The sequence below is a fragment of the Nilaparvata lugens genome, chromosome 10 (genome assembly GCF_014356525.2).
Source record: "Nilaparvata lugens isolate BPH chromosome 10, ASM1435652v1, whole genome shotgun sequence".
NCBI classification, from domain to species: Eukaryota; Metazoa; Arthropoda; class Insecta; order Hemiptera; family Delphacidae; genus Nilaparvata; species Nilaparvata lugens.
In genome coordinates this window covers 25,739,080-25,763,605 of record NC_052513.1, presented here as the reverse complement: position 1 = coordinate 25,763,605, position 24,526 = coordinate 25,739,080, and the positions used below count along the sequence as shown (strand labels likewise).

General features: G+C 31.0%; 2 protein-coding genes across 3 annotated transcripts in view; both read left to right on the top strand.

Annotated features, from left to right (window-relative positions):
• The window catches only part of LOC111061754 (T-box transcription factor TBX3), a 30,342-nt gene extending 25,765 nt beyond the window's left edge, over positions 1-4,577 (top strand). The window contains exons 4-6 of the mRNA XM_022349454.2: positions 690-827; positions 1,814-1,937; positions 3,370-4,577. Of these exons, the coding sequence (XP_022205146.2) occupies positions 690-827; positions 1,814-1,937; positions 3,370-3,944 (837 nt within the window). The 3' untranslated portion in view covers positions 3,945-4,577. The remainder of the gene's footprint in view (positions 1-689; positions 828-1,813; positions 1,938-3,369) is intronic.
• Positions 4,578-10,332: 5,755 nt separating this feature from the next.
• LOC111061653 lies at positions 10,333-24,492 on the top strand. 2 transcript variants are annotated; one of them, XM_022349349.2, is made up of 12 exons: positions 10,333-10,660; positions 11,049-11,147; positions 11,976-12,203; positions 13,327-13,524; positions 14,398-14,691; positions 16,268-16,437; positions 16,940-20,054; positions 20,477-20,602; positions 21,192-21,278; positions 21,823-22,046; positions 22,620-22,773; positions 23,438-24,492. In XM_022349349.2, the coding sequence occupies exons 1-12, from the start codon at positions 10,478-10,480 to the stop codon at positions 23,519-23,521; spliced, it is 4,962 nt and encodes a 1,653-aa protein (XP_022205041.2). In that variant the 5' UTR covers positions 10,333-10,477; the 3' UTR covers positions 23,522-24,492. The 2 variants fall into 2 exon arrangements, with proteins under 2 accessions (XP_022205041.2, XP_039292984.1); XM_039437050.1 differs by lacking the exon at positions 21,192-21,278.
• The last annotated feature ends 34 nt before the right edge of the window (positions 24,493-24,526 follow it).

Sequence of the window (24,526 nt, the reverse complement as noted above, 5' to 3'; positions counted from 1 at the left end):
ATATTAAATTATTTGTATCAATTTTTGATAATTGAATATATTGATAGAAGAAGAATCGATAAATATTGAGGAAGGATTTGATAAATTCTACAAAAGGGAAAAAGATTTGATTTGGTCACTTTGAATAAGATCTCAATTTATAATAATTATTATCAATGAAACTCTAATGTTAGAAATTTGATAACGGTTTTCTTGATTTAAAAAAAGTTGTGATTCGATAAAAAATAACAGGTGAGAGGACGAAACGAGGATACATACTATTCGGAAATTGAGAAGAACAAACTAATTGTTGAAACTCGACTGCAGATGGAGAAGAAGGAAAATATTTAGAAAATAGATCTACAAACTTTTCTCTTTATGATTTTTTAATGACATGCAGAGGAGATGCTATTTGACGATAATAGGTTGGATCTATGTAAAGCGGTCAAGTTTGACTTAGAAGAAATATACCCCATGATAATTATCCTTTTCATCAACCTTTGAACGTAGAGTATGCTATCTGTAAAAAAATGTATACTCTATTGATGAGAATTTTGATAATGTAGTTTATATATTGTGCTGATGATGCCCACACGATTTTTAACTGTGCATATGTAGGAGGGGCTAATGCTATCTAATGCAATACATTTTAAATCAAGTATGGGAATTGAACCATTGATTCATAATTCAATTTTGTTTTGAAATTTCAGATAGTACTAACGTCGATGCATAAGTACATGCCGACAATTCACCTGGTGATGGCTTCTGATGTGCTGGCTGTACATTGGAGTCCCACCACCTCTTTCAGGTTCAAGGAGACTGAGTTTGTTGCCGTCACTGCTTATCAGGTTTGTAGTTTATAGAAAATAAATAATTATTATTATCTAATTTTGACATTAATTAGTAACCAATTACATAAAAAACATTTGTGAACAGTGAATTATGTTTACAAACTTACATTACAACATTTACTTCAATAATCAACAATATAATTCACTTTGATAATTAAAGCCTGATTTATATTACTAAGTTCTTAGATATTATTATATCAGGCTTTCTAATAAAGTATGATGCTGCTGTAGTTGTAGCTGTACTAATTAACTTTTCGCTTCATTCATATTTTGTTTGTATTGATTTTTATCTTCCATCGGAATATAACTTTTAACTGGAGTAAAGGTAGCCCTACACCTATGGGGTAATTATGCCCCAATTTTACATATATGCACAATACATTTAACATGAGAAAATATATTAATATTGATGGTAAAGACAATCTGAACTTGTTCTTTGATGTATCTGATTCATCTGAACTTCAGGATTATACTATGGAGTACGGTAGTTATATTTTCATCCCTACTCAATCATACCATACAGACCATACATTTGTTAAAATTATATTTATGAGGTTTACTTTAGTGGACTGGAAACTGATGATGCCAAGTATGGCGTTGAAACTCTAGTATGGTTTTTAAATAAACTCAATTTTTGTGGATTTGACAATATTTTTTTGTATAATTACTTTTTCACCTCATCATGGAGAAATCCACAACATTTCTGAAAAGTGTCAATAATTTTGTGAAATTATATTTATTGGAAAGGATTTATAACCAGAGTAAAGTAACTCCAGTTGACCGGTTTCAAGGTTGAGTGGTAGCTCCACCCAGTACAGATTTTTTTTCATTTTCATTTCTTCATTATATTATTGTATATACGGTAATTATTTCGTATCAGTTACTTAATTTTATACCATTGAATTGAATTTTTATTCAGAAATTTAGCAATCTCTTCAAGCAATTACATTCAATAAAATATATTATCTGGTTTTTATTTTCAGAATGAGAGAATAACGAAGCTGAAAATCGACAACAATCCGTTCGCAAAAGGATTTCGCGAAACTGGACAATCACGATTGAAAAGAAGAATGCAGCAAGCAAAGGACAAGGAGGATGAAGTTCATGGTAAGCAGAATACACTAATAATATATTTTCATAAGCATCACTACAACATAGGCATAGCCTATTCACATAATTTAATTACCGGTTTATTTTTCATCTAATTTTGTCTTTCTGTCCAAAATTATTTCGAGTAACCTCTAATTAATTGTTTATCAATTCTCGACGATGAAATGAGAATCGCAATAAATGGACAAAATCAACTTGATATTGGGTACTTTTAAAAAACTGCGAGAAAATCGTTCATCCAGTTACAGATTGTTCTAGTAAAGTAGAGGGTTGATGACCCCTCCTTCCATTGGTGGGGAAAGCTGACTGGATTGTTCATTTTTGGAGCAATCCTGCTATCTAGTGGCGAAAATCATAAATTGAGCAGTACATTAGTACTGCTATTCACTACTAGGTTACGGGACTGTACCAAGTCTAGTTGGAGCATAGCGTAGGAGTTTCACACTATAGGCCTACTCGTAAAGTAAAGATACTGTTGAATTTACTATTGTCTGTGCAAAATAGATACCTATTTACTTGTATCTGGCATATTTGTGTATGCCTTACACGAGACAATAGACACTATGGTACCCTAGTGAGTGGAATTTTTTTAATTAATGTAACTATTGTCCAAATTCCAATGTTCGATGTGTTTTTGTGTTTTGTTTCGGTTTTGTATATGTTTGGACTTTTTAACATGAAAATGAACTATATTCCGAAGTGAAAAGTGTAAATTTAAAGTATTGTGCTCACTATAACCTTAGTGTCCGGTTTCCCATTAGGGAACTTTGGACTATATAAGGCGAGGTGAAACTACCCTTGGGTCTCCCCACCATTCAAAGCCATACGCTAATAATAATAATAATAATAATGTTCGATGTGGTTAAGTGGTAGTGTGTCAAAACTCATCAAATAAAAATAAAAAAATAAAAACGACATTCTATTCAATTCTATTCTAAATCCGTCCAACATTTATTCATCAATATTCTTCTCTCACATAATCTTTCCCTTTTTCCCCTCACCTTCCCATTTCTAAGGCATACACTAATGTGGGTACCATCAGCTAAAAAGGGTACTGAGCTGCTATTGTTTTTCATAGATTCTTGACTTGCTTTACAATATTTCAAAGTGATCATTAGAAAATAAAAAAAATTATTCCATTCTCAAATTGTCCTTCCAATGAGGAACGAGAATTGGTTATATTGCTTTGTAATTTTTGAAAGTGTCCATCGGGAAATATAAATTATTATAACATTTTTGAATTGTCCTTTCAATAGACTAAGAATCAAGAATTGATGATTTTTACTATTTACTGATCTAACCACTTATATCTGCCTGTATTTGACTGAACCCATTATTATTTTTTGTTCATCATTATTCTGATATTATTCCTTGTCATAAAAATTCCCGCCAATTTCTTATTTTTAATTAGCGTTTTTTGTTTTTCCAGATATGAAGAAAAGATCATCTCCTATGTCAGTGACACCTACCCCGGATAGTGGAATCTCCTCAATTGGATCTCCCGCTGAAAGATGTTCGCTCTCAGATGAAGACACCAAAAACAACATGGCGCTTCTGTCATGTCCAGAGGACAGCTACGACAAACACCACATGTTTTCAAACAACATGATCGGCAGATTCTCATCACCACCTCCGACCTCCTTCACAACATCGCAACATCAAATCCACTCCCCATGGATGGATCTTCCATTGCCGCCTTATCCAATGATCCCTCCATACTGTCCTTCAGTATCCTCATTCCCTCCAACACTCTGGCCTTATCCTCCATTTCTACTGCCTCGCTCCATGATTCCCACCTCGGAAAACTCCTCATTTTCCTCATCGCTTTCCCCTTCATCATCCCTATCCTTGTCCCCCTCTTCGTCATTCTCATCACCTCCCCTCTCCCATCCCTTCCCCAGCCACAAATTCTTCCTCCCCCCTCATCTCATCCCATACTTACCCCCCACCATCCCCCCTCCGGTCTCCGAGCCTTGTCTGATAGATCTATCAGTCAGAAAGTAATGTAAAAACTCCCCGAGTTCTTCTCACGGTTTCATATTTTTTTCGTATGGTAACCACTTTGAATACCAAAGATGTATATTTTTTGTTTATTATAATGTAAGGAAGGTCTTACACAGAACTGAATTTTTTGTTCGAATTTTGTCAAGAGTGTTACCGTACTATGTTCAAAACCGTTAGAGTATAAAGTATGGGATTATATTATTAGATATATAATTATTTGAAGGTTGTATAATGAAATGATCTTATGTTATCTGAGAAGTGGAATATTATTTTGAGATTTTGAATTTGAGAGAAATTTGAAAGCAATATTTTATTAATTTAGGCCTATAATTTGTAAATATAGAATATATATAGCCTAATAATAATAAATCATTTTATTTGTAAACAGTATAACATACAAATGAGTTGAATATAACAAATTCTAACAATGACTAAATTTAACCACATAAACAAATTGTTTGGCAATAGATTTAATTGGCAAGAGCCAATTATACATTCGCATACATCCACGAACAATGAAAGTACCCACATTACAATCAATAAACATATTACTATGAATAAATTGCCAACATTCAACAAGCTGACATTAGAAGGTTCAAGGTTATCAATAAAATCAATAGATTCAAAACATTCTCAGTAACTCAGTAACTTAAATACGTTCAGCAAATCCAATAAATTTAATACATTCAACAAATCCGATAAACTCAATAAACTTAACAATTTCAGTTAACTTAACTAATTCAATTAGTTTACAAATGTCACTTTCAATAAAAAAAACCTACTCAATTAAAAATAACCATTTGAAAATATTTCCATATAAATTTCCATTTCCATAGAAAAGAATCGTTATTGATTATGTACTGCTAACGATAAATATAGAATATATATATATAACCGATTGACAATCGTAATTCTCAAGCCTTGAGTCCATGAAAAATCTATTAACAGAGTGGCTTATTGAAGTCAGTATTCTAGAAAAATATTTTATCAGATGTGGAGACACTCATTCTCATTATAGCCTAATATCTGATTTTCATTCATTTTTGGTGGATATTACTGTATTATTTACTAACAGTCACTACAGTGACTTATATACCTGCATACTGGCTTACTATAGATAGTCATATATCCTATTGAGTTTTGATCACTATATCACATATTATGAGTTTTACCTTAAGTTGGGTATTATTCTTTACCATGAGAAGTTCCGTGTTTTATTTCCATTGTTAAAATACTTTGTTTCATATTTTCGCACATTTTATAATATTATTGTTAAGAGTGAAACAATCAGTTTTCTACTCCAATGAATTTCTAGGTGATCTTTTCTAAATAAAATTTTGGGTTTGAATAAGATTATAGATTCATGTTCATGTTATATTTAATAGAATTTCTCAACATGAATGATAATTCCATTGCGCCATGTTCAGCATTTTTATAGAAGAATTCAGAAGTGGAAATTTATTTCACTCTCCTTAAAATAATGTTTTCATGAAATAACAATAAATTATAGCGAAATTTAAATTGATCGCTCCAAAATCCTACACTCCAATGCATGTGATATCAGGTAATGCAAGTTATATCAAGTATATAAATTATAATACACTGTAATACACAATACAACATATTATTAATTTGATGGATAAACTAGAATTTATAATGTTGCTCAATTTACGCACGAATAATCCAAAAGTCTTCAAGTCTGATTAATCTAGAGTTGAAATTTTTGCAATTGCCAAGGATTGATTTTTCATTTTCAAGGCATCACCTGCTATCTGTTCACTTGAAGTGATGGTTTACAAAATATTAATGAACTAGATAATAACGAAATGAAGTAAAACATATTTTATAAATTTTAGATTTTAGTTTATGACATATTTTTCTATGATAATTCATAATAAATTTTTGGATATAAATTTTATGATTTATTTTTATTAATGCTCACTTAGAAATATGCAATTCGATGAAAAATGTTTGATGGTTCAACAGGGTATGCAAAAAGCTTTTAATACAGATAATAATTATAATTACTCTTTCCAAATATTTGTGGTTTATGTTTACCATAGCATTTGATTCCATTATACTACGAATGTAAGCAATTATTGTAAATATAATTTTTGTTTAGTATTATTATAATTATTTTTCGTCTACAAAATTGTACACCTGTACATTATCGGAAGAGTATTAAAAATATTGTTCATTTTTAATGAGAGTAGTTATTTACAAATATTTTACACCTTTCCCTAAACGATCTCTCATTCTGGTTCCTACAGACTTGTGCAATATCTCGCCTCACCCAATTAATTAATATGCTATGAGGATATGTGGGCTTCATATGTAAAATTGAATGATTATTATTAAACGAAAATCCTGCAAAACGAATTTTACTATTGCAAACATTTACAACAAGGTTAACAGCTAGATGGAAATTCGATAAGAGCTACTATCAATATTGCTGTCAATATTTGCATTATACTCCTAACTCCGCCCAATAGAGTACTATTCCATTTCAGTAGCAGTCTTCGAGGTAATTTACAGCATTTAATTAGGATTATCGTTTAATAATAAATATTTATTAATTAGCATTTGAACAAATGCAATTTCTAATTTATTTCTATGTGTAAAAATGAATGCTTTCCACATCACAAGGTGATGTCAACCTTGCTCAACGCAACAATGTTGCTCAAATCAATGTAAGAGAATCATACAACTACATAGAAAATGTTTCAACACAATATTTTTTTTACTATTTAAACTTTCAAGCTCAGTTTCCCAATAAATTTATGTACCGTATGTTCTGCTGAGTAGAAAGAGAATAATAGGTACTCTATTGGTTCTTTTAGGAGTGTTCACAGAGTTCTCACATTGGCGGATTGCAGATGTATGATCACTCCCATGAGAGCTAAAACTTATTGTAAACTTTAACAACTAAACAATATAAATTGATAGTAAAGCATGTTTCCACCAGTAAAGCTGCACAACACTACAACACTCCAATGATATCTTAAGTTATTTTTATTAGATATTTGCACGTGTGCCTGGCCTTTTAAAATATAATAAAAAAATATCATTTGGAATAAAATTCAGGATTTGGAAATAGGCCGACACATCTGGAAAATGCCTGAGTCTATACTTAATTCATGCAGGTGAACGGGCTAGAGTCAAGAAAACTTCAATTAATCTTGCCATACCTGATTTAAAAGGTTTCTACTATAAACTAACACTACACTTTGAAACAATTGAAAAATACAAACAACTTCAATAAACATTGGCAACTGAAATCGGACAACAGAAACAACAATTTCATATTACTTTGTTGACATTCTTCATCTGATTTGGGGGCGCATTACTATCCATCGTTTAGATAGCAATACGTCACAAAACCAAACAATATCAGTCATAAAATAACAAATTAATTTCAATGCAGAAACTCAAGAAAAAAAAGCCCATTGAACCCAAATTTCTTCGATAATAACCCATTTCATAAATTTCGAATCCCCACTTTTGATTGGCATTCTTGAATGAACCTTTTGTTTCACTACACTGCACTTTCGTTGGTCTGTAAGTTGCTTTATCGTCGAGGTTACAGTACCTTGTTTTTGGCGGTGAACTTTTACCGGTTGAATTTGGCTTGACGGCGACATCTTACGTCCCTAGACCTGTCATCTGAACGGGTGCCTTGAAGCGGTGTTACATAAAGTTGCGTAACCAAAGGGGTGGTGCATGAAGTTGGTTTGGGGCCACACATGAACCGCTGTAAATATAAATGTATTACAGTATTAATTTCTAGCTCTTCCTACAATTTATCAAAAGCTAAAAAAGGAGTTATCTATTGATTACAGATTATTTAAATTCTCTCATTTTATTTGAATCCTCATTTTATATAGATTTTTACCTTCAAACATACTGATTCGTTGTATAAGAATTAATGGATCTTCCTTCACAAATAATTTGAAAGTTCTGGTATAATTTAATAAATTAGCGTTCAGTTAAAAGCCTTAACGCCATGATAAAACACAGTCAGAAAAATATGAAACTTTAGCAAATCTCAAACTTAACATGATATTAAAAATTACATTCCATTTTAAAGACTATCTTCCTGACTTTCAGCAATTCTCTACAATGATATACGGTATCTTCAGAAACAATAACTCAAATGTAACATATCTGAAACTTACTTCTCTACTTTCTGTTCTTCTTTAGAAAAAGATATAATATTATCTACTATCACTAATAAAATCAAAAGGACTATTCTCAATCAATATTATTAACTTGAACAATAACAGGCTTTGTTGATACAATACTCTGGTAGAAGTTTCAATTAATTAAATTCCCTAAATTATATTTTGACCTTATTTTACGTAGGTACACAATTTTTAAATATTTATCCTGGGAAACTTGAAGTCATGGCCGTTCATCATAGAGAGAGGAAACAATTTCGCTAACTCACAATAATGGCTTCAGCTTTTTGCGTATTAAATTTACTATTATAACTTGGGAAAAGGCCTGAATTAAAAACAGTGCTCGGCACACACGTCTGAAATAAAATTTAAAAAATTGAATTTTTTTGAAAAACTTTTTAGTGAAAAATTAAGAAACCTTGACAGTATATGATTGTGTTTTAGTGTGATATGGTGACAATTTTCGACTCACCAAACTGGTTGCTATGGGTTATCAAACCTGGGAATTGTCTTTCTCCTCCTGCTCCTACTTCCCCTTCTCAATGACCTCAACCACCTCCTTCTTCTTTCTCCTTTTCCTCCTCTCTCTGAAGTGACTTCATCAACTCCGCAGAACTAGTGTAGATCAATAATTTTTAAAATTATGTGTACTGAAAGAAGATCCAGAAAACAATCATAGCAAATTAATTAGATGAGCCAGTTATGAACCCAATTTGTGATAGGTCAAGGTCCTGAAATGCTAGAAGACATGACAGAAATATATGAACTTGACAATAACTAATTAACCTATTTAAAATACGTTTTAAATCATTTGCATATGATTGGAATAGGGCAAATAATAGCAAACAATAATTATATTTTTCTATATATTGCACATTATATTTTTATTATATTGAATTTCTATAATTCTAATTTTATAGAGCTCCCAAAGAAGTGTTTTTGAGCAGCAAATCAAAAGCTTGACAAGTATAGCCTATATTTAATATGTCTTAAGTTTTCTTTTTAACTCAACTCCATCAAATGCATTTTCGAAGTCTGGGAAAAAATTTGCAAAGAAAATTGAGACATTGTAATAATTTAAAACTTTAGGTTTATTAAATTCTAAACAAAAATGTGTACGGTACAGAAACAAAACAATTCGTGTTTTTTTATCGTTAAAAATTAGGCCCCATTGAGAATTTATTCATTTTACAAAAAAATAAAAAGGGTTCTCCCCATGACAAACATTTTTTGAAACTGTCGTGAAATCCTGTTGCATGAAGGAACATCAGACTAAAATTGCAGAAACAAAACAAACAGAATAGTTTTGGATATTCCTCAGCCAAAACCAGAAAATCAGGCAAAGAAACGTCTTTTAACTTTTGATCAAATAAATAGTACTCCTGAATAATTTCCATCAATAAATTGACAGCCTTTTTTAATTTCACTGTTTTGAAAATTGTTCGTGTTGCGCCTTTCAAACGATTCTTCCATGACCTTGAGATTGGTTTTGATTGACTACAAATCTTCATAATTATCTTCTCAGAAATTTACAAAAAGCATTGAACCAGAAATCTGTTTTTGAGAACTCTTGATCAATAACGTTGTGTCATTGAGTCAGACGAGTATTTTACAAATTTTGAATAACATTAGTTTATAAGTTTTAGAAGATTTAATCAAATTTTCATAATTTGATTGTATTGAAATATATTTATTTAGGTCTATGACTTTTTGGTTTATTTATAATAGGTGTCTGTAGTTTGTTTTGAAAATGTTATTGTTTACAAAAATCAATTTTGGTTATGTCTTCTTTTTAATCACTCTTCCAACACAATAATTTCCCTCTGCTAACTTGATCAATGAAACATTTCTCATTACATACCAATTTGTTTATGATACCAAAAAGTTTACTTGATAGAAATGCTAGGTAATGTAAATAATAAAACACTGACTTCGATTTTTTAGGCAAAATTCTCAAAAAATTTAATTCTTGAACAATAATTACGGTCATTAATGAAGTAGCCTACTTTATCTGAAACTTTCTTATTTCAATTTATCTTATAATTATTTTTATTCCACTGGATTTATATAAAATTATTCAATTATTATTCACAAAATGGCTCTAAAATTATTCAAAAATGACAAAAGTTATATATATCCTTAATATTTTTTGCACAAACTTTTTAAAAGCTTCATAAAATTTGAAATGATTCAAGAAGGAATTTAGAATTCCAACATTCAATTACACTCATATGATCGGATGACACTGTTTGTGTTATCTATTTAGCACAAAACATCAACAAGTTGACTGTCAATTTTAAAGCAATTTTTAAATAATATCTCAAAGTTTTATCCATCATTTTACAAAGTTTTAAAATGACGAAAGGCAACAAGAGAAATAAAAAGAAAGAGAACAGAAAGAATACTGAACAAGAAAAAAGATTTACTGATGGAGACGCAGCTAACTTATCCGGTGTTAAAAAAGAAAGCAATTACATTTCGTACTTGAAAAAGGACGATGTGCAAGAAATCAGAAATCTTCTCAGCTCCGAAGTACTGGTAAGAGCATACACATGTATTTTTCATTATAAATTACTACTAGCAGGTAACCCGTGCTCCTTAAGAGTCTAGTTAAATCATTGCCAAACTGAAAACTTGAAGAATTTAGAAAATTGCAAGATATTCCTCAGTACCTAGTTCAGTAGTCATTCGAGAATTACCGTACCTATCCCGTACATGTAAAATACCATTTCTTTCCTTTATTATATTAAATAATATTATAAATAATCTGTTGTTTTTTTTTTGTTAACAAATTGTTTTGTAAAAAATCCAAACTATTACAGGGGAATGATTCAATTCAACCCACCACATTACTGAATTTAAATTCAAAAGCTTAAACTCCTCCACCAATTGAATAATTCTAATTGTATTGCTAATATTGTTACAGGATGATTGTGATTTGCTGCTGGGGTCTGTAGCTATTGGAAACTTTTCTGTGGTAAAGAGACTTCTAAAGCATGGCTGTCAAATTAATTCTCGAGGGAAGGTAAAGAAAATATTTTTGTAGAAAGTAAGTTATTTGAACAAATTTTCTTGATAAAGCTTTGCGCACCCACAGCGGAGCTAAACACGGGAGAGGGAGAGTATTTGAGTCCACAAAATAAATATTTCTTAACAAGTTTTAAAAAACCCGATGCAGTCAAGAAATAAAATGATCATGCTGCTTGTTTTATAGAAACACATTTTTGATGTACATTTTAATAATGCTTATTGCTTTCCTAACAGCAATTACAGTATGTATATTCAAGAATTTAATAAGTCATACCATTTTAAACTCCTCACACTATCAACAATTGTACACTTTAATATTAAGAGGAGAGATTTACTGATATTTAAGTGAATTATCTGCAAGATTAATATTTCGGGCTCAGGCTAATTTATAAACAAAATATAAAGAATGAATAACCAACTATTTGAAATACCTTATAAAAAATTGTTATTTGATTTCTGTTAATATAATGTGATTAAAAAATCGAGTTTCCTTTAAGTAAATAGAATATGAAGAACAAACCATACAAGGTATTGGGTTAAAAATTGAAAATAGTTATCTGGAATTTGTTCATTTGCTATCAGCATTTATTTTTGATTCAGTTCATCGATAACATTTTTTTTATCAATTACTATTGAGAAGTTAATCTTCCTACAATTAATTTCACTTCGATACCTCTCAATTTTTGTTTCATACTTTTAATTATCACAATATTGAAGATTAATTGGCAATTAGTGTTGGAATAAGCAACTGGCAGTTGATAAAATTAATTGTTTGTAACAGAACCGTTGGACCTGTTGAAATTGATTTTTTTTTTTTTTGCAGAACGACTGGACCTGTCTTATGTGGGCAGTGAAATGTAAGCGTTTGGAAATGATTGATTTGCTAATTAAAAGATCGGCCGACATTAGTGCCACTAATGCAGAAGGCGACAACGCAATGCTGTTAGCCATCCAGAGCGACGCCTGGCACCAGGACGCTTTCCTTGATCTTTGCAATACTATTTCACGATTTACGACTACTTTCCGAGAAGTAGTGAATCATGCGAACAAGGTAAAATCAGCCTTGAAATTGAAATGCGTTGGAAAAATTGTTTTCATTAAAATTGATAATTTGTATTTGTTGAACAATAAATAATTAACAATTACAGTAACAATTGAACAATAACAATAATAAATAAACGATAACAACAATAATTGATAGGCTAATTTGTATTTTATTATAGCAATCAGGAAACTGGATTTATCTCAAATTTATTAAGCATAACAATACCATCTCATTATTTTTGCCTTTTTGAACTGGGAAAGCTCTCAGGTGCAATCCTATTATATTAGCTTGACTATTAACTAAGAAATCTTTGTTCTTTTACTGGATAGTTCAATTGGTTAAATTTTTAGTTTATGAGTTTTCATTGGCTAATCCTAAGATATAAAGTTGCTGTTCTCTTCCGCTAGCCTCTGATTAGTTCTATTTCTCTGGAACGGAATCCCATTGGCAAAATTATAAACTACAATATTGCCGCTCTCTTATTGACTAGCTCGTGATTGGTTTATTTTTTTTTTTTTGTTTTTGGACCCTCATACTGCCTGACCAAGTTTCAAGCTACAAAGTTTCTGCTCTCTCATAGCCAACTTAATTTTTTTTACTTTGACTGGCTAGTAATTGGCTTTTGCATAATAATCAGAAACCTAGATTGATAGTAACCAAGTTTCATTAGTTTAATATTGGTTTACCAATTACCTTTAACAAAAGTGCATGAATATATTCAAATTGAGAAAAATTAACACGTTTCAAATTAAATAAGGTAAAATTTATTACATTGGAGCTATTCAGAGATTTTGAAGCATGAATGAAGTGAATGTAGATATAGACGTTTACGTAGAAAAACATATTGTAAATTACACCAAATTATAGTTATAATAGTAAAGTAGTGCTTGGAATTTGATAAATAATTATAGATCATGTACAAACATTATCTACTAGGTACCATAAATTATAGCTATTAATGGTAAAGTAGTGCTTGAAATTTGATAAACAATAATTATAGATCATGTACAAACATTATATACTACCACAGAATACAAATATTTGTATTCTGTATTATTTATATTATTTTATATCCTGTGCTACTACTAGCATCAGGACACTTGAAAGATTCTTCACAATTTGTTTCCAGAAAGGTTACACACTGCTGCATTTCTCAGTGAAAAGAAAATGGAACAACATTGTGGATCGGTTGATTGAAGATGGTGCTGATGTTGATTGTATTGACTACAGAGGCATCACTCCTCTAATGATAGCTGGATACTGTGGGGATATATCGCTTATCAAAAGACTTCTAAGATCCAGAGCAAATGTCCTTCTCGAAGATAAGGTGAGCACGATATTCATTTATTTATTCATATAGTCATCCTCAAATAAGGGAAACTTACGATGAGTTATTAAGGTTTCATGATTCCAAATTATTCGTTGTTGGTTATCCATCTTGTTTCCACTATTATTATTACTATCGTATTTAATAAAACTTCAAAGTGAAAAAACACTCACATTTTTTGATGTGGCGACGTCCGTTTCGTGCTGGTATTGCACATTTTCAAGCCAAACAGAGACTGAAGTATTTAACGTTATGAGGGTGAAATTTGGCCAGAGTGATGGGGGTGGAGGGGAGTTTTGGCGGTTAATGAAGGAGGATTTAAATGAGTTTGTTAAACAGAGTGTGGGAGGAAAAGTTGATTTGGTCATTTAGAATATTGTTTGGCTGTTGTTTGGTATATTTGTATATTTCAAACTGTTCTAGTACATTTACAATAAATTACAGTATGTTATTTACATTCTGCAAAGACTCTTTCTGCTGATCATCAAAATCTTTTTATATAAACAATTTTCATGTTCATGCAATACCTCTCATCTCAATAGAAATGAATTTTATCAGTCTATTATACAAAAAGATTTTTCAAACTTGCTGAGTATTCTTTAGTTACGGTACTGAATTCTTGTTTACTTATTATATTTTTTCTAATATCTTATTAGACTACAAATATAGTACAAGTGTTGAAAATAAAATTTGTTTCCTTGGAATCTCTATCCTGTATATCTTGTTCGATATCTCATTTTCTAAAATATTGAAATGAAAACTATCAATATTATTCTTGTAGGTAAAATTGTTATAAAGCTTCATTTAAACGAAGAAATATCAGGATAAAGTTATTACTGCATGTTATTTTTTATGAATTTATGAAATCCACAGAGAGGCTGTACAGCAGTATGCTATGCAATAGCTTTCATGCTGCCAAAACATGTCGAAATCTCTCAGACATCAGATAACAAATTGCCAGAGGAGTTCAGTATATTTAAGTCAATGATGTTATCAGAGCAGACATACCTCAAAAGAAAGCTGGATCTGCTGGTTTATCCACCGATTGCGGATTTTGCTAGCACTATCAGAAAATGTTTCATTCCATTGGTGACATATTTTGTGCGTTTCAACAAGAATGGACTTCTACTATTGATGGAGCTTCAGGTCTTTGAGAGGATACAGGAAGTAAGTAGTGACGATTGATTCGCACATGAATCAAAACTACAGTATTATGATTTTCTTCATCTTGAAAAATGATTGCCATTTTATTGTTACCTTTATATTGACAACTATCCGTCAGGCTCGCTTCGCTAGCCATATCCGTCTATCCAGGGGGCTCCACCCCCTGGACCCCCGACTGGATCGTCCAAAAATGAGATCAGCGGGCTCGCTTCGCTCGCCTGAATTTTTCATTTGGGCATGCTTCATTCCATCAGAAAGTCAAAGTACTGAGAAAACGCAGAAAAACTGAGAAAAACGTTGGAAAACGATGATTTTGGGCGTATCTTTGATGAAATATTAAAGTCACCTCATCACAAAATTTTGGGCGTATCTTTGACATTATTTCAAATTCCTTCTAAAACAACACTATTACACCCCAGCTGAGGCTTCTGTAGTAAATTTGAACATTTTCTGTTCATTTGTTCTCGATAAAGCTGGGAAAGCGCAAAAAACGCTGGAAAAACGCAGATTTAGGGCGTATCTTTGACGTGTTATTGCAAATTAATTCTAACACAACATTATTACACCCTAGCTGAGCTTCTGTACTAAATTTGAACATTTTCTGTTCATTTTTTTTCGATAAAGCTGAAAAACGCAGATTTTGGGCGTATCTTTGGAAATTTTTCCAAATCCGTTCTTAGTGCGCCTCTAAAGGGCCAACTGAACATACCTACCAAATTTGAACGTTTTTGGCCCGGTAGATTTTTAGTTCTGCGAGTGAGTCAGTCATTCAGTGAGAGAGAGCCATTTCGCTTTTATATATATACCGTATATTTAAAGAATCAGAGAATTATTGACAATCAGAGAAATTATTATTTTCTTATCCTTATCACTCATCAGTCAATAGTGGATTCTTATCATCACTCATCATTGTACTGTTGTACTGTAATAGATACTGTGCTGTAATGAATTGTTGAAATCCATCAATTGGGGGATTGGAACACAGTGTTCACAGCATTAGGCCTACACTTTATCAGCAATGATTATTGAGTCATGACGATAATACCCTGAGACCTGCCTTATACGTCATGATTCTCCAAAAAATACATCATTATTCCCTAATGCACATTATTATTTATTACCACAATGACAGATTTTTTTATTTCTTCATCTTGAAAAATTATTTTTAAATACTATTAGGCACTGTATCATTAATCTTTAATTAGATATGTTTCTTATTTTTGCACAATACCAGGTCTACCTTTTTCATTTTATTGTTAGTTTCTAGTCATGAGAAACTGTCATCAAGTGAAACTGTCAGCGTTGATTTAATGGAAAGCGTTGATGTCATTCATAACGGATGCTGACAGTTTAAAGTGAATCTCACGTAAGTGCAAAACGAATAATTACTGTACGGTAGTAGAAGAGTCTGCATCACTAATGATGAAACCAATCAAACAAGATTTTCATTCTACATTAAAAAGGTAGAATTTTTTATTTGCAATTGGAATGAAATGAATTGAATTTGTAAATGTATCTGAATATTTTCGAAAAATGATTTAATATTCAATAAGTTTAAATTGAGAATAAAAATTTTCAGGCAATCGATAGACATATTGAAGATGTTGAGTACGTGAAAGCTCTGATGTCAGTCACCCTGGAATTGGCGAGAGATTGCCAATGTTGTTTTAACGAATTCCTACCAGCAGAGGTTGGAAAGATCTTTATGAGAGCTGGACTTCCAGAGACCTGTCTTCGAATTTTGGCAAAGTAAAGTCAGATTACCGTAACTTAACTAATTGAATTTTAATTATCTTCACAGGCAACTATTTCCAAGGTTTATAAGATCTGGTGAAAAAACACGTAATCAATACCGAAAATGGAATTTTATTTCAAATTCATTATCCAGAATTCATGATTTTTATATATTTCTATGTTATTTTGTATTACGGTATGTTTGTTCGTGAAATAAATGAATTGATTGATTGATTTTTCACAATTCAGTTTGAAGTTCCTATAGTATCCAAAGAGTACACAAATAAATAGTTCTGGCCATTATAAATAATAGTAGGTAATTATTATGAAAAATATGGGTAAATTAGATGATAATTGAAAAACTCACTATCAAAAATATTGGTATTCATCTGTACATTTCATCAGAATAACTAATGATGCACACAATTTGAATCTTCCAGTTCAATGAAACATCGACATTCATACGTTATTTTATTAATGTATTTTGGTGAATGAATTTAAATTGAAATTTTTCCAGGCATGATCAATCTATGAAGGAAAGTATAATAAAGGCAGCCCTATTACCATTGATATCAGTGAGCACATCGCGAGCCTTGTCTGGAAAAATATGGCTACAAAGCAATTACAAAACTCTGACTCCATTCTTCCAAAACTGTAATATCTCCAAAGACAAATCCTTCAAAATCTTAGCAGACGATTTTCATAAGAATCTATTGAGACAAAATGTGAGAGATTTTGGGAAAATGTTGAAAAATTTAGAATCTGGAAAACTGATTGTTCAGAGCATGGAAATTGGTAAATTTGAAGAGCATTTGTCAAAGAATGGATCAGATGGGAACCGTAGTACAATCTCCAATTCACGATCGGTTAGTCCGAGTTTCACAGATTTTCCAAGTGAAAAGTTTAGCCCGCAAATGTTTGCAACTAAAAGAGCAAATAGTATTGAGCCATCAATTCTACCAAAACATGAAGAAATAAAACAATCCCTACAACAAAATATAATCAAATGTTCATCGAATAATACCGAAGGATATACAAATCTCACCGAGCTTTTCATGTCCAGGAAAAATTCAGATAATAAAAAAACGCAATTATTACAAAAACCAGCAACAAAAGCCTGTCTAGATGAGGAAGTTGAAGCTTTGAAGTCACAATACAGAAGTCTAGAGAATATAGGGATGAAACTTGATGATTCAGAAAATAATGTTGACAGAAGTCATAAATTAATCAATGACAACCAAATCTTGAAAAGTAGAATAGAAGATGGCAAGACTTTTAGCTCTGTGTTACAACAGAAAACAAAAACTGAAACGTACTCTAAATATTTTATAACGAATTCTAATCAAAACATAGCTCCTGCACTGTTGACGAAGCATATTCTAGAAAAACATGGTAATTATCTAGAAAACTGTACTGAAAATACTGTGACATCAGCTGCAGTTAGTGAATCAAGACAAACAATTATTGATAACTTGAAACCTAATTCAATTATTGAGGCTAATTGCGTCAAAGATTTTGAAGGCAGATATAAAAATCCCATATCCAACTTTTTATGGAGTTTAGATGTGGTCAATGATAATCCTATGACAGAAAAGACAAACATTTTCAAATGTGGGGAAACATGGGAGTCAAATATTCCAGCATCTGATTATAGACATAGCTTCAATAAATGTTATGTTGAAAATGAGGATCATAAGGCCCCTGTAAAAGCTGAGGTTGAAACTAACTCCAATGTTGAATCTGATGATAATATAGTTCAGTTTGATTCTAAAACCAATTATACGGTTTATTATGATGAGAAGGATTCAATTCTTCGACAAGAGAAAAGTAAATTTGAATCAGATTTGACAGCATTCAAAGACAATATTTCTAACAATTATCTCAATGATGATAAAATCGAATATACAGGTAGAGTTAAGAGTCCTGAAATTAAACATCACTATAAGAATAACGATCCTACGAAAACGAATAGGCCTAGTGAAAAAGTATTTTCATTTGAATTGAATCCTCCATTATTCAAAAACAATAAATATGACATTGATTTCTCCGATGATGATCAGAAAATTGGAATTTATAATGATGCAGATTACTATAATTTTGACTATGAAAGAGATGCTGAAATGAATGATGTTTGTGATGATGGAGGTATGTTTAGAGTTGTCGATGATAATAATTTCTTGAATAATCAATACCAGAATTACGAGACTGAAGTTATAGAGTATGATTCTTTCAATATCAAAAATATGCAGAGTAGTAACTTGGATACAGTACTAATGAATAATTCGAATAGGAATCATGAAGTGAATTATTGTGTTAATGAAAAGGAAAACTCAGAGCTAGATGTTGTAGAACATGAACTTTCGAAAGCGGCGGAAGGAAAAATTGAGAGAGAAAAATGTTCTTCCTTGAACGAATTAGACACCCAGATAGAAAAATTGTACAAGCAAGTGAACCATATCATCAATCAGTATGAAACACTTTGTAAGAAAGACTTTGAAAATGGATATCCAAAATTTCAGGGTGATGAAGCAAGACTTCTTGAACTGATGACAAGTCTTCCACTTGTTGAATTGTCTCATCTACAAAATATGAAGCAGAAATGGAATGAGCTACGCGAGAAACTAACAACTAGAAGTGAACAGATGTTGGAAGGGGTTGCTGAAAAAGTTGAAAAGTATCTTGACAATTTTTCAAAAAGTCTTGACAAGAGAATCGACGAATGCACGATTTCAAATGAGCTTGAATTGTCTGATATAGGAGAGGATTTAAAATACAGTAAATTATTTTGTGGTGATGAAAAATATAGATCTAAATCAACTGAAGATAGAATTACAAACAATGATGATGGCAAAGTGGTGATTCAAATCGACGAAAGTCAATTTCTTTGTGAAAATTATAGATCAGATAATAATTATTGGTGCTCAAACTATAACAAAGAATTGAACTGTTTCAGAAATTATGAAGAGAATAAAAATATTGATGATTATTATTATCATTATTCACAATTCAAACAAACTGGATTTTTTCAGCAACCGAGGAGAACAATTGTAAAAAATGAAGACATCTACGACAAGGGTGATTTCAATAGGATATCACATCCTAAACTCACTCCTAAGTTTGATAGGATAATTGAAAATACATTTTTGAGAGAGGAGAGACCCGATTGTGAGAGACAACTCATTGAAGAAAGGAAATCAATGTATTGTTCGCAAAATTACTTGGATTTGATTTTAAACCTGATGAATTTGAACGAGAAAAAGAAAGAGATATTTGGAAATGGATCACTAATCCTTGCAGCATCTTCAACGTTTCCTGAATATAAGTTGAGAAATGGCGGAAATTTTGGTACAGTTGAATTAGGTATGGACCGAGAAGGGTATCCATTAGCTGTGAAGAAAATAATTCGGTGTAAGACTAAATGTATGGAAATGATAACTTGCACACTGCGCAGCTTGTTGTATGAAATGAGAGATCTCCATCATGCAAACATTGTGCCCTATGTCAACTATGTTGAGACTGAATTCAATGTCATGATAGCCATGCCTCTCTGTGAGAAAAATCTAGATGAATACATAGAAGAGTTAAAGGAGTGTAATGAGCTTGCAAACCGTAGTCTGGATTTGGTGCAACAGGTAATTACTGTGGTTGTTACATTACCTATTCTCATTTTTTGACTATGTGTACCGGTTAAACTTTATTAGAATCAATCAAAGCAAGAAAAAAAAATGCAAGTATAAAATCACATAAGAGTTTTACTCTTATTTATAAAGGAGAATGTAATTCTCCATTTAAAATATTAATAAATTATTATCATTCAACAAGAATTTGACAACATTTGCATGAGTGGCTTTTTGCGCTTCATTAATCTATTAATCATACCATATTTTTAACTGTTTCTGTGATTTTTGTTCCACTCTATTGGAGTATTATTTCAACGATGGCATAGAAATTAATATATATACGGTAATGCAATAGATTGAATTTTCGTACAGTAATGGTAGTAGAACTGATTTCTCTGTTTAAAAACATTCTGTGGTAATTCTCCAATTTCCAGATGATGAAAGGCCTTCAATATCTACATTCATGTACCCCATCAATAATTCATGGGAATTTGAAACCAACAAATATTTTGATTGATTCCAAACAATTAGTTCGCCTAGCTGATTTCGGCTTGCACAAGGTATATCGCATTCATCAATATTTCAAACATTGCTGATATATTATTATTATTATTTATTAAAATGCATTGTTCTTACAACGATATCATTGAAAAACTTTATCCAAATGTATCATATGATATGTATTTAATATGTAAATCAATCACTATCGGCTGACTATGATTACCTATTCAAGGAAGTATTTCCACATGTTGAATAAAATTGAATGAATGATGTTGATCATCAATGAATATTCATCACGACTACCAAAACAAAGTACAGTGGTGATTTTAAAAGCACTAAGAGAACGCAAAAGTTGAATATCTGAAAATACACTTCCAAGCCTAATGCAACATTTTGGATTTAATGTTGAAGTTTTCTTAGGATCTGCTCCTAGAAAAAAGGCCCAAACCATGAGGTTCTTAAGATTCTTATGGCCCTGATGGTCTTATATATGGGGAAGATCGTTATGGTTCATAAGAGCTTGAAGTTCTCAAAATGATAATCATGTAGCCTATACAGTATTGTATAAAACCAACTGTTGAGTAGATAATTTTCAATCATACTGTACCAGTTACTCAAAGAAACAATATTATTTTCCAAAAATTGTAGGTACTTTACAAGCAAAAGAGTCCGCTGGTTGATGAAATGATTTGGTGGGCTCAAGAAACCTATTTGACTTACAAGAGCACTTTAAAAGTAAGATTCCATTCATATAACGATCAAATAATAATTAAGAACTAAATTGGCAGTGTCATTTTTAAATAGTATAGTTATCATAATAACTATTATTTTGTATTAATAATATTCTATTTATATAAAGAAGTTTCTTTTTTGCTGATAATAAATTATCAAAAAACGAACGAATGTCCTCATGTTTTCCTCAAGTCAATTTCATCATGACTCATGAGAGACTTTTTTATTTAGTTTCAATGTAAATGTTTGGTAAAAGTTAACAGGTAACTTTAAATTCAAAAAGTTTGTTGTTTGAAGTTTGTTGCCAATTTTATTTGCTGAATTTTAAGAGAAAATCATTTTTTCATGTACATTTGAATTTGATGTATTCACTTTCATGGTAAGAGCTACTCTTATTTTATGTGAAAATTAAAAAATCAAAGTACCATTTTTCAACTTTATTTTATTTCTCACAACATGGCTTGACTTCAAGTCCAATGTTTAAATGTATTTGAATGAATGTGAATGTATAACGTATTTTATATCTTGTTTTTTATTATTATTAAAGATGGTCTGTACTTTACAATCGGACATTCAAGTGGCTGGAATAGTGATGCACTATATTTTGACGGGGGGTATTCACCCGTTTGGACGAGCCAGCCCCATATTCATTTTGGATGACCCTAGTATTTTGGTGCCCACTTTGCATACAACCAACTGCGAGGCCAATGACCTTTTGACCTGGATGTTGGAAGATGTCAACAGTCGACCCAACATCGATCAGATCTTGAGGTAAAAATTACATCTTAATTTATTCTATTATTTATTAGTTTGGTACTTATTAAACTTACTTTATTTTATTATTAGAGAAATAAATATTACCCTTTCTAAATTTTCTTGAATAAACACTATAGGCACTCGTTCCATCACTCATGCCAGTCTCGAGATAAATTAAAATAAATACATTTTGGAAATGGCATGAGGGCTGAAACTAGTAGTGTTTATGTAAAAAGTTTGAAAAGGGTTCTAGTTGTTTCTATAATAATAAAACAATTCAAGTAGCCCAATGGAAATATTATAAATATTGGAATAAGACTATTTTTCTTCTTTCTGAAGATCCAATATTTTTTATCCATCTTTTAATCGTGATCTCTATTCTTCTTCGACCACCCTCATAACTGTTTTTCTGTTCTATCTTAGAATAATTTAATAGCCTAGTTAATATTTTCTTTTGGCAAAGTGGAACTGTTATACTCTTATTCTATTTCGCCAATGCTGAAATTAAGTTTGTATTGATGTAAAATTATATAACAAATGTTGCTGAATGATAATTTTTTTAAAATGACTTTTTAACTTACATTTCAGCCACATATTTTTCTGGTCTGAAGAGCGAAAATGGGAATTTATCTTGGCTTGCTCGGGAGTCGACACCAATTATGAAGCTTCGCACTTGCCTTTGCAACAGTTTTTCAACTTTATCAACCAACGAACGCTGAAAGATAAATCAGACGGAAATTGGGTAAAATATATCAAGTACTCAAGAACTAAATTGTATTGTAATTTTTATGACTGAAGATTTTATAAAATCTTTACATTTTTAAAGAGGATTAAATTTCCAGTAATAATAAAATATTGCTATATCCAAGATGCCTTAGGAAAATGAGCTGTTATTGGAAAGTGTGCAAGGTGAGTGAATGTGTAGTGTACAGTATATTACAAACTGCCAAAAGTGTCAAAATTTATTTTATTGAAGACCTTTTTTGACCGAGCGAAGTGAGGTCTAAGATTCAAGTCGACGGTTGGCATTTCTTTTAATGTCTTGTTAATTATTTATTAATTCTACATTGTTAAAAGACGATCTGGCAACAGAGCAAAGCGAGAAAGAGATAGCGCTATCCGCTTTGTTGAATGATAGACAAGGAGAGCAATACCATTGCTAATCAATCACTGCCATTATAACTTGGACCACACTATAGTTACCGTACCGTATGTTTTTAGATGATAAAAACATTACTAAAAAAACATTGAAACTGGTTAATTCAAGTCAATAGAAGATTTCTCACTGAAAAGGATTTTTAATATAATTAATAGATTGGTAATTTATCGTATTAGGCTTATTACTAATATATAATATTATTTTTATTTGTATTCATATTGATAATCTGTATTGTATTCATTCCCAGGGAACGATAATCGAACAAAACTTTCCCGAACATTATCTAAACGTGTCGAGGAAATGTGACGTGGAAACGGTGAGTGGTTACTGATGTTCATCAACCACAGCAATTTGAACACAGAACCCGAATTCAGAGCACGGTTCAGGGATGTGATTTTCCTCGCATATCCGAATTTGCCTCTGGGCTTGTTCCGTTTCATAGAGGACTCTGAGTGGGAAACTCATCCTCAACTAATCATGTATTCCCACCACTCGTTGTATTCACACAAATATGTATAATTGAGAAAAAGACATTGAACACAATACTTGAAACAATTATTTGGATTCTTTACATTTAAATTCTATAAATATTGTAAATATACTTCATGTGTTACATTATGGACTATTATTGCTGGAAGAGTAGGCCTATAGTAATGGAATTTTAACTACACGATTTGGAACAAGAGTTATAACAGGAGTTTTTACTAAAATATTTACAAAATATTATGGATTAGAATTATTGATAAGGTAAAGAAATATTGTTTTACATAATTAATTATTAGAAACAGAGGATTATATTATTCATATTAATATTATCATATTTCATATTAAGGTAGGTAGCGTATATCTTTTGATATTTGTATTACCGTGTAGTATTAAGGAAGACACCGTAAATATTTAAAGAAATATTGAATACCGTATATTTATTGATTTTCATTATAAGAAAAATCATATTTGTACACCGTGTGGTATTAAGGAAGACACCGTTAATATTTAAAGAAATATTGAATACCGTATATTTATTGATTTTCATTATAAGAAAAATCATATTTTTAAATAAAATAACTTACAATTTATTGAAAATATCAAATGCTTGGAATATTATTGACAATAAAATATTGTTTACTCAACACACTTATTTGTTGCAGATTGTTAGAAAGAATATTATATTCTACTAAACTATGTTTCTACTATTTATCTACTATCTACTACTTTACTATTGATATTACTACTACCTACAACTCATGTAATAAATGAGTAGGCTACAAAACTTGCTTGGTAATAATATCATAGGCTAAGAAACTTAAAATAAATTAAAATTTAATTTTATAAAAAT

Bases quoted from the DNA above. Each gene is read 5' to 3' on its own strand.
- LOC111061653 (XM_022349349.2), top strand. From the start codon at position 10,478: ATGACGAAAGGCAACAAGAGAAATAAAAAGAAAGAGAACAGAAAGAAT. The intron at 21,279-21,822 runs GTAAGATTCCAT...TTATTATTAAAG, and splicing joins CTTACAAGAGCACTTTAAAA to ATGGTCTGTACTTTACAATC. The intron at 22,774-23,437 runs GTAAAATATATC...ATTCATTCCCAG, and splicing joins ATAAATCAGACGGAAATTGG to GGAACGATAATCGAACAAAA.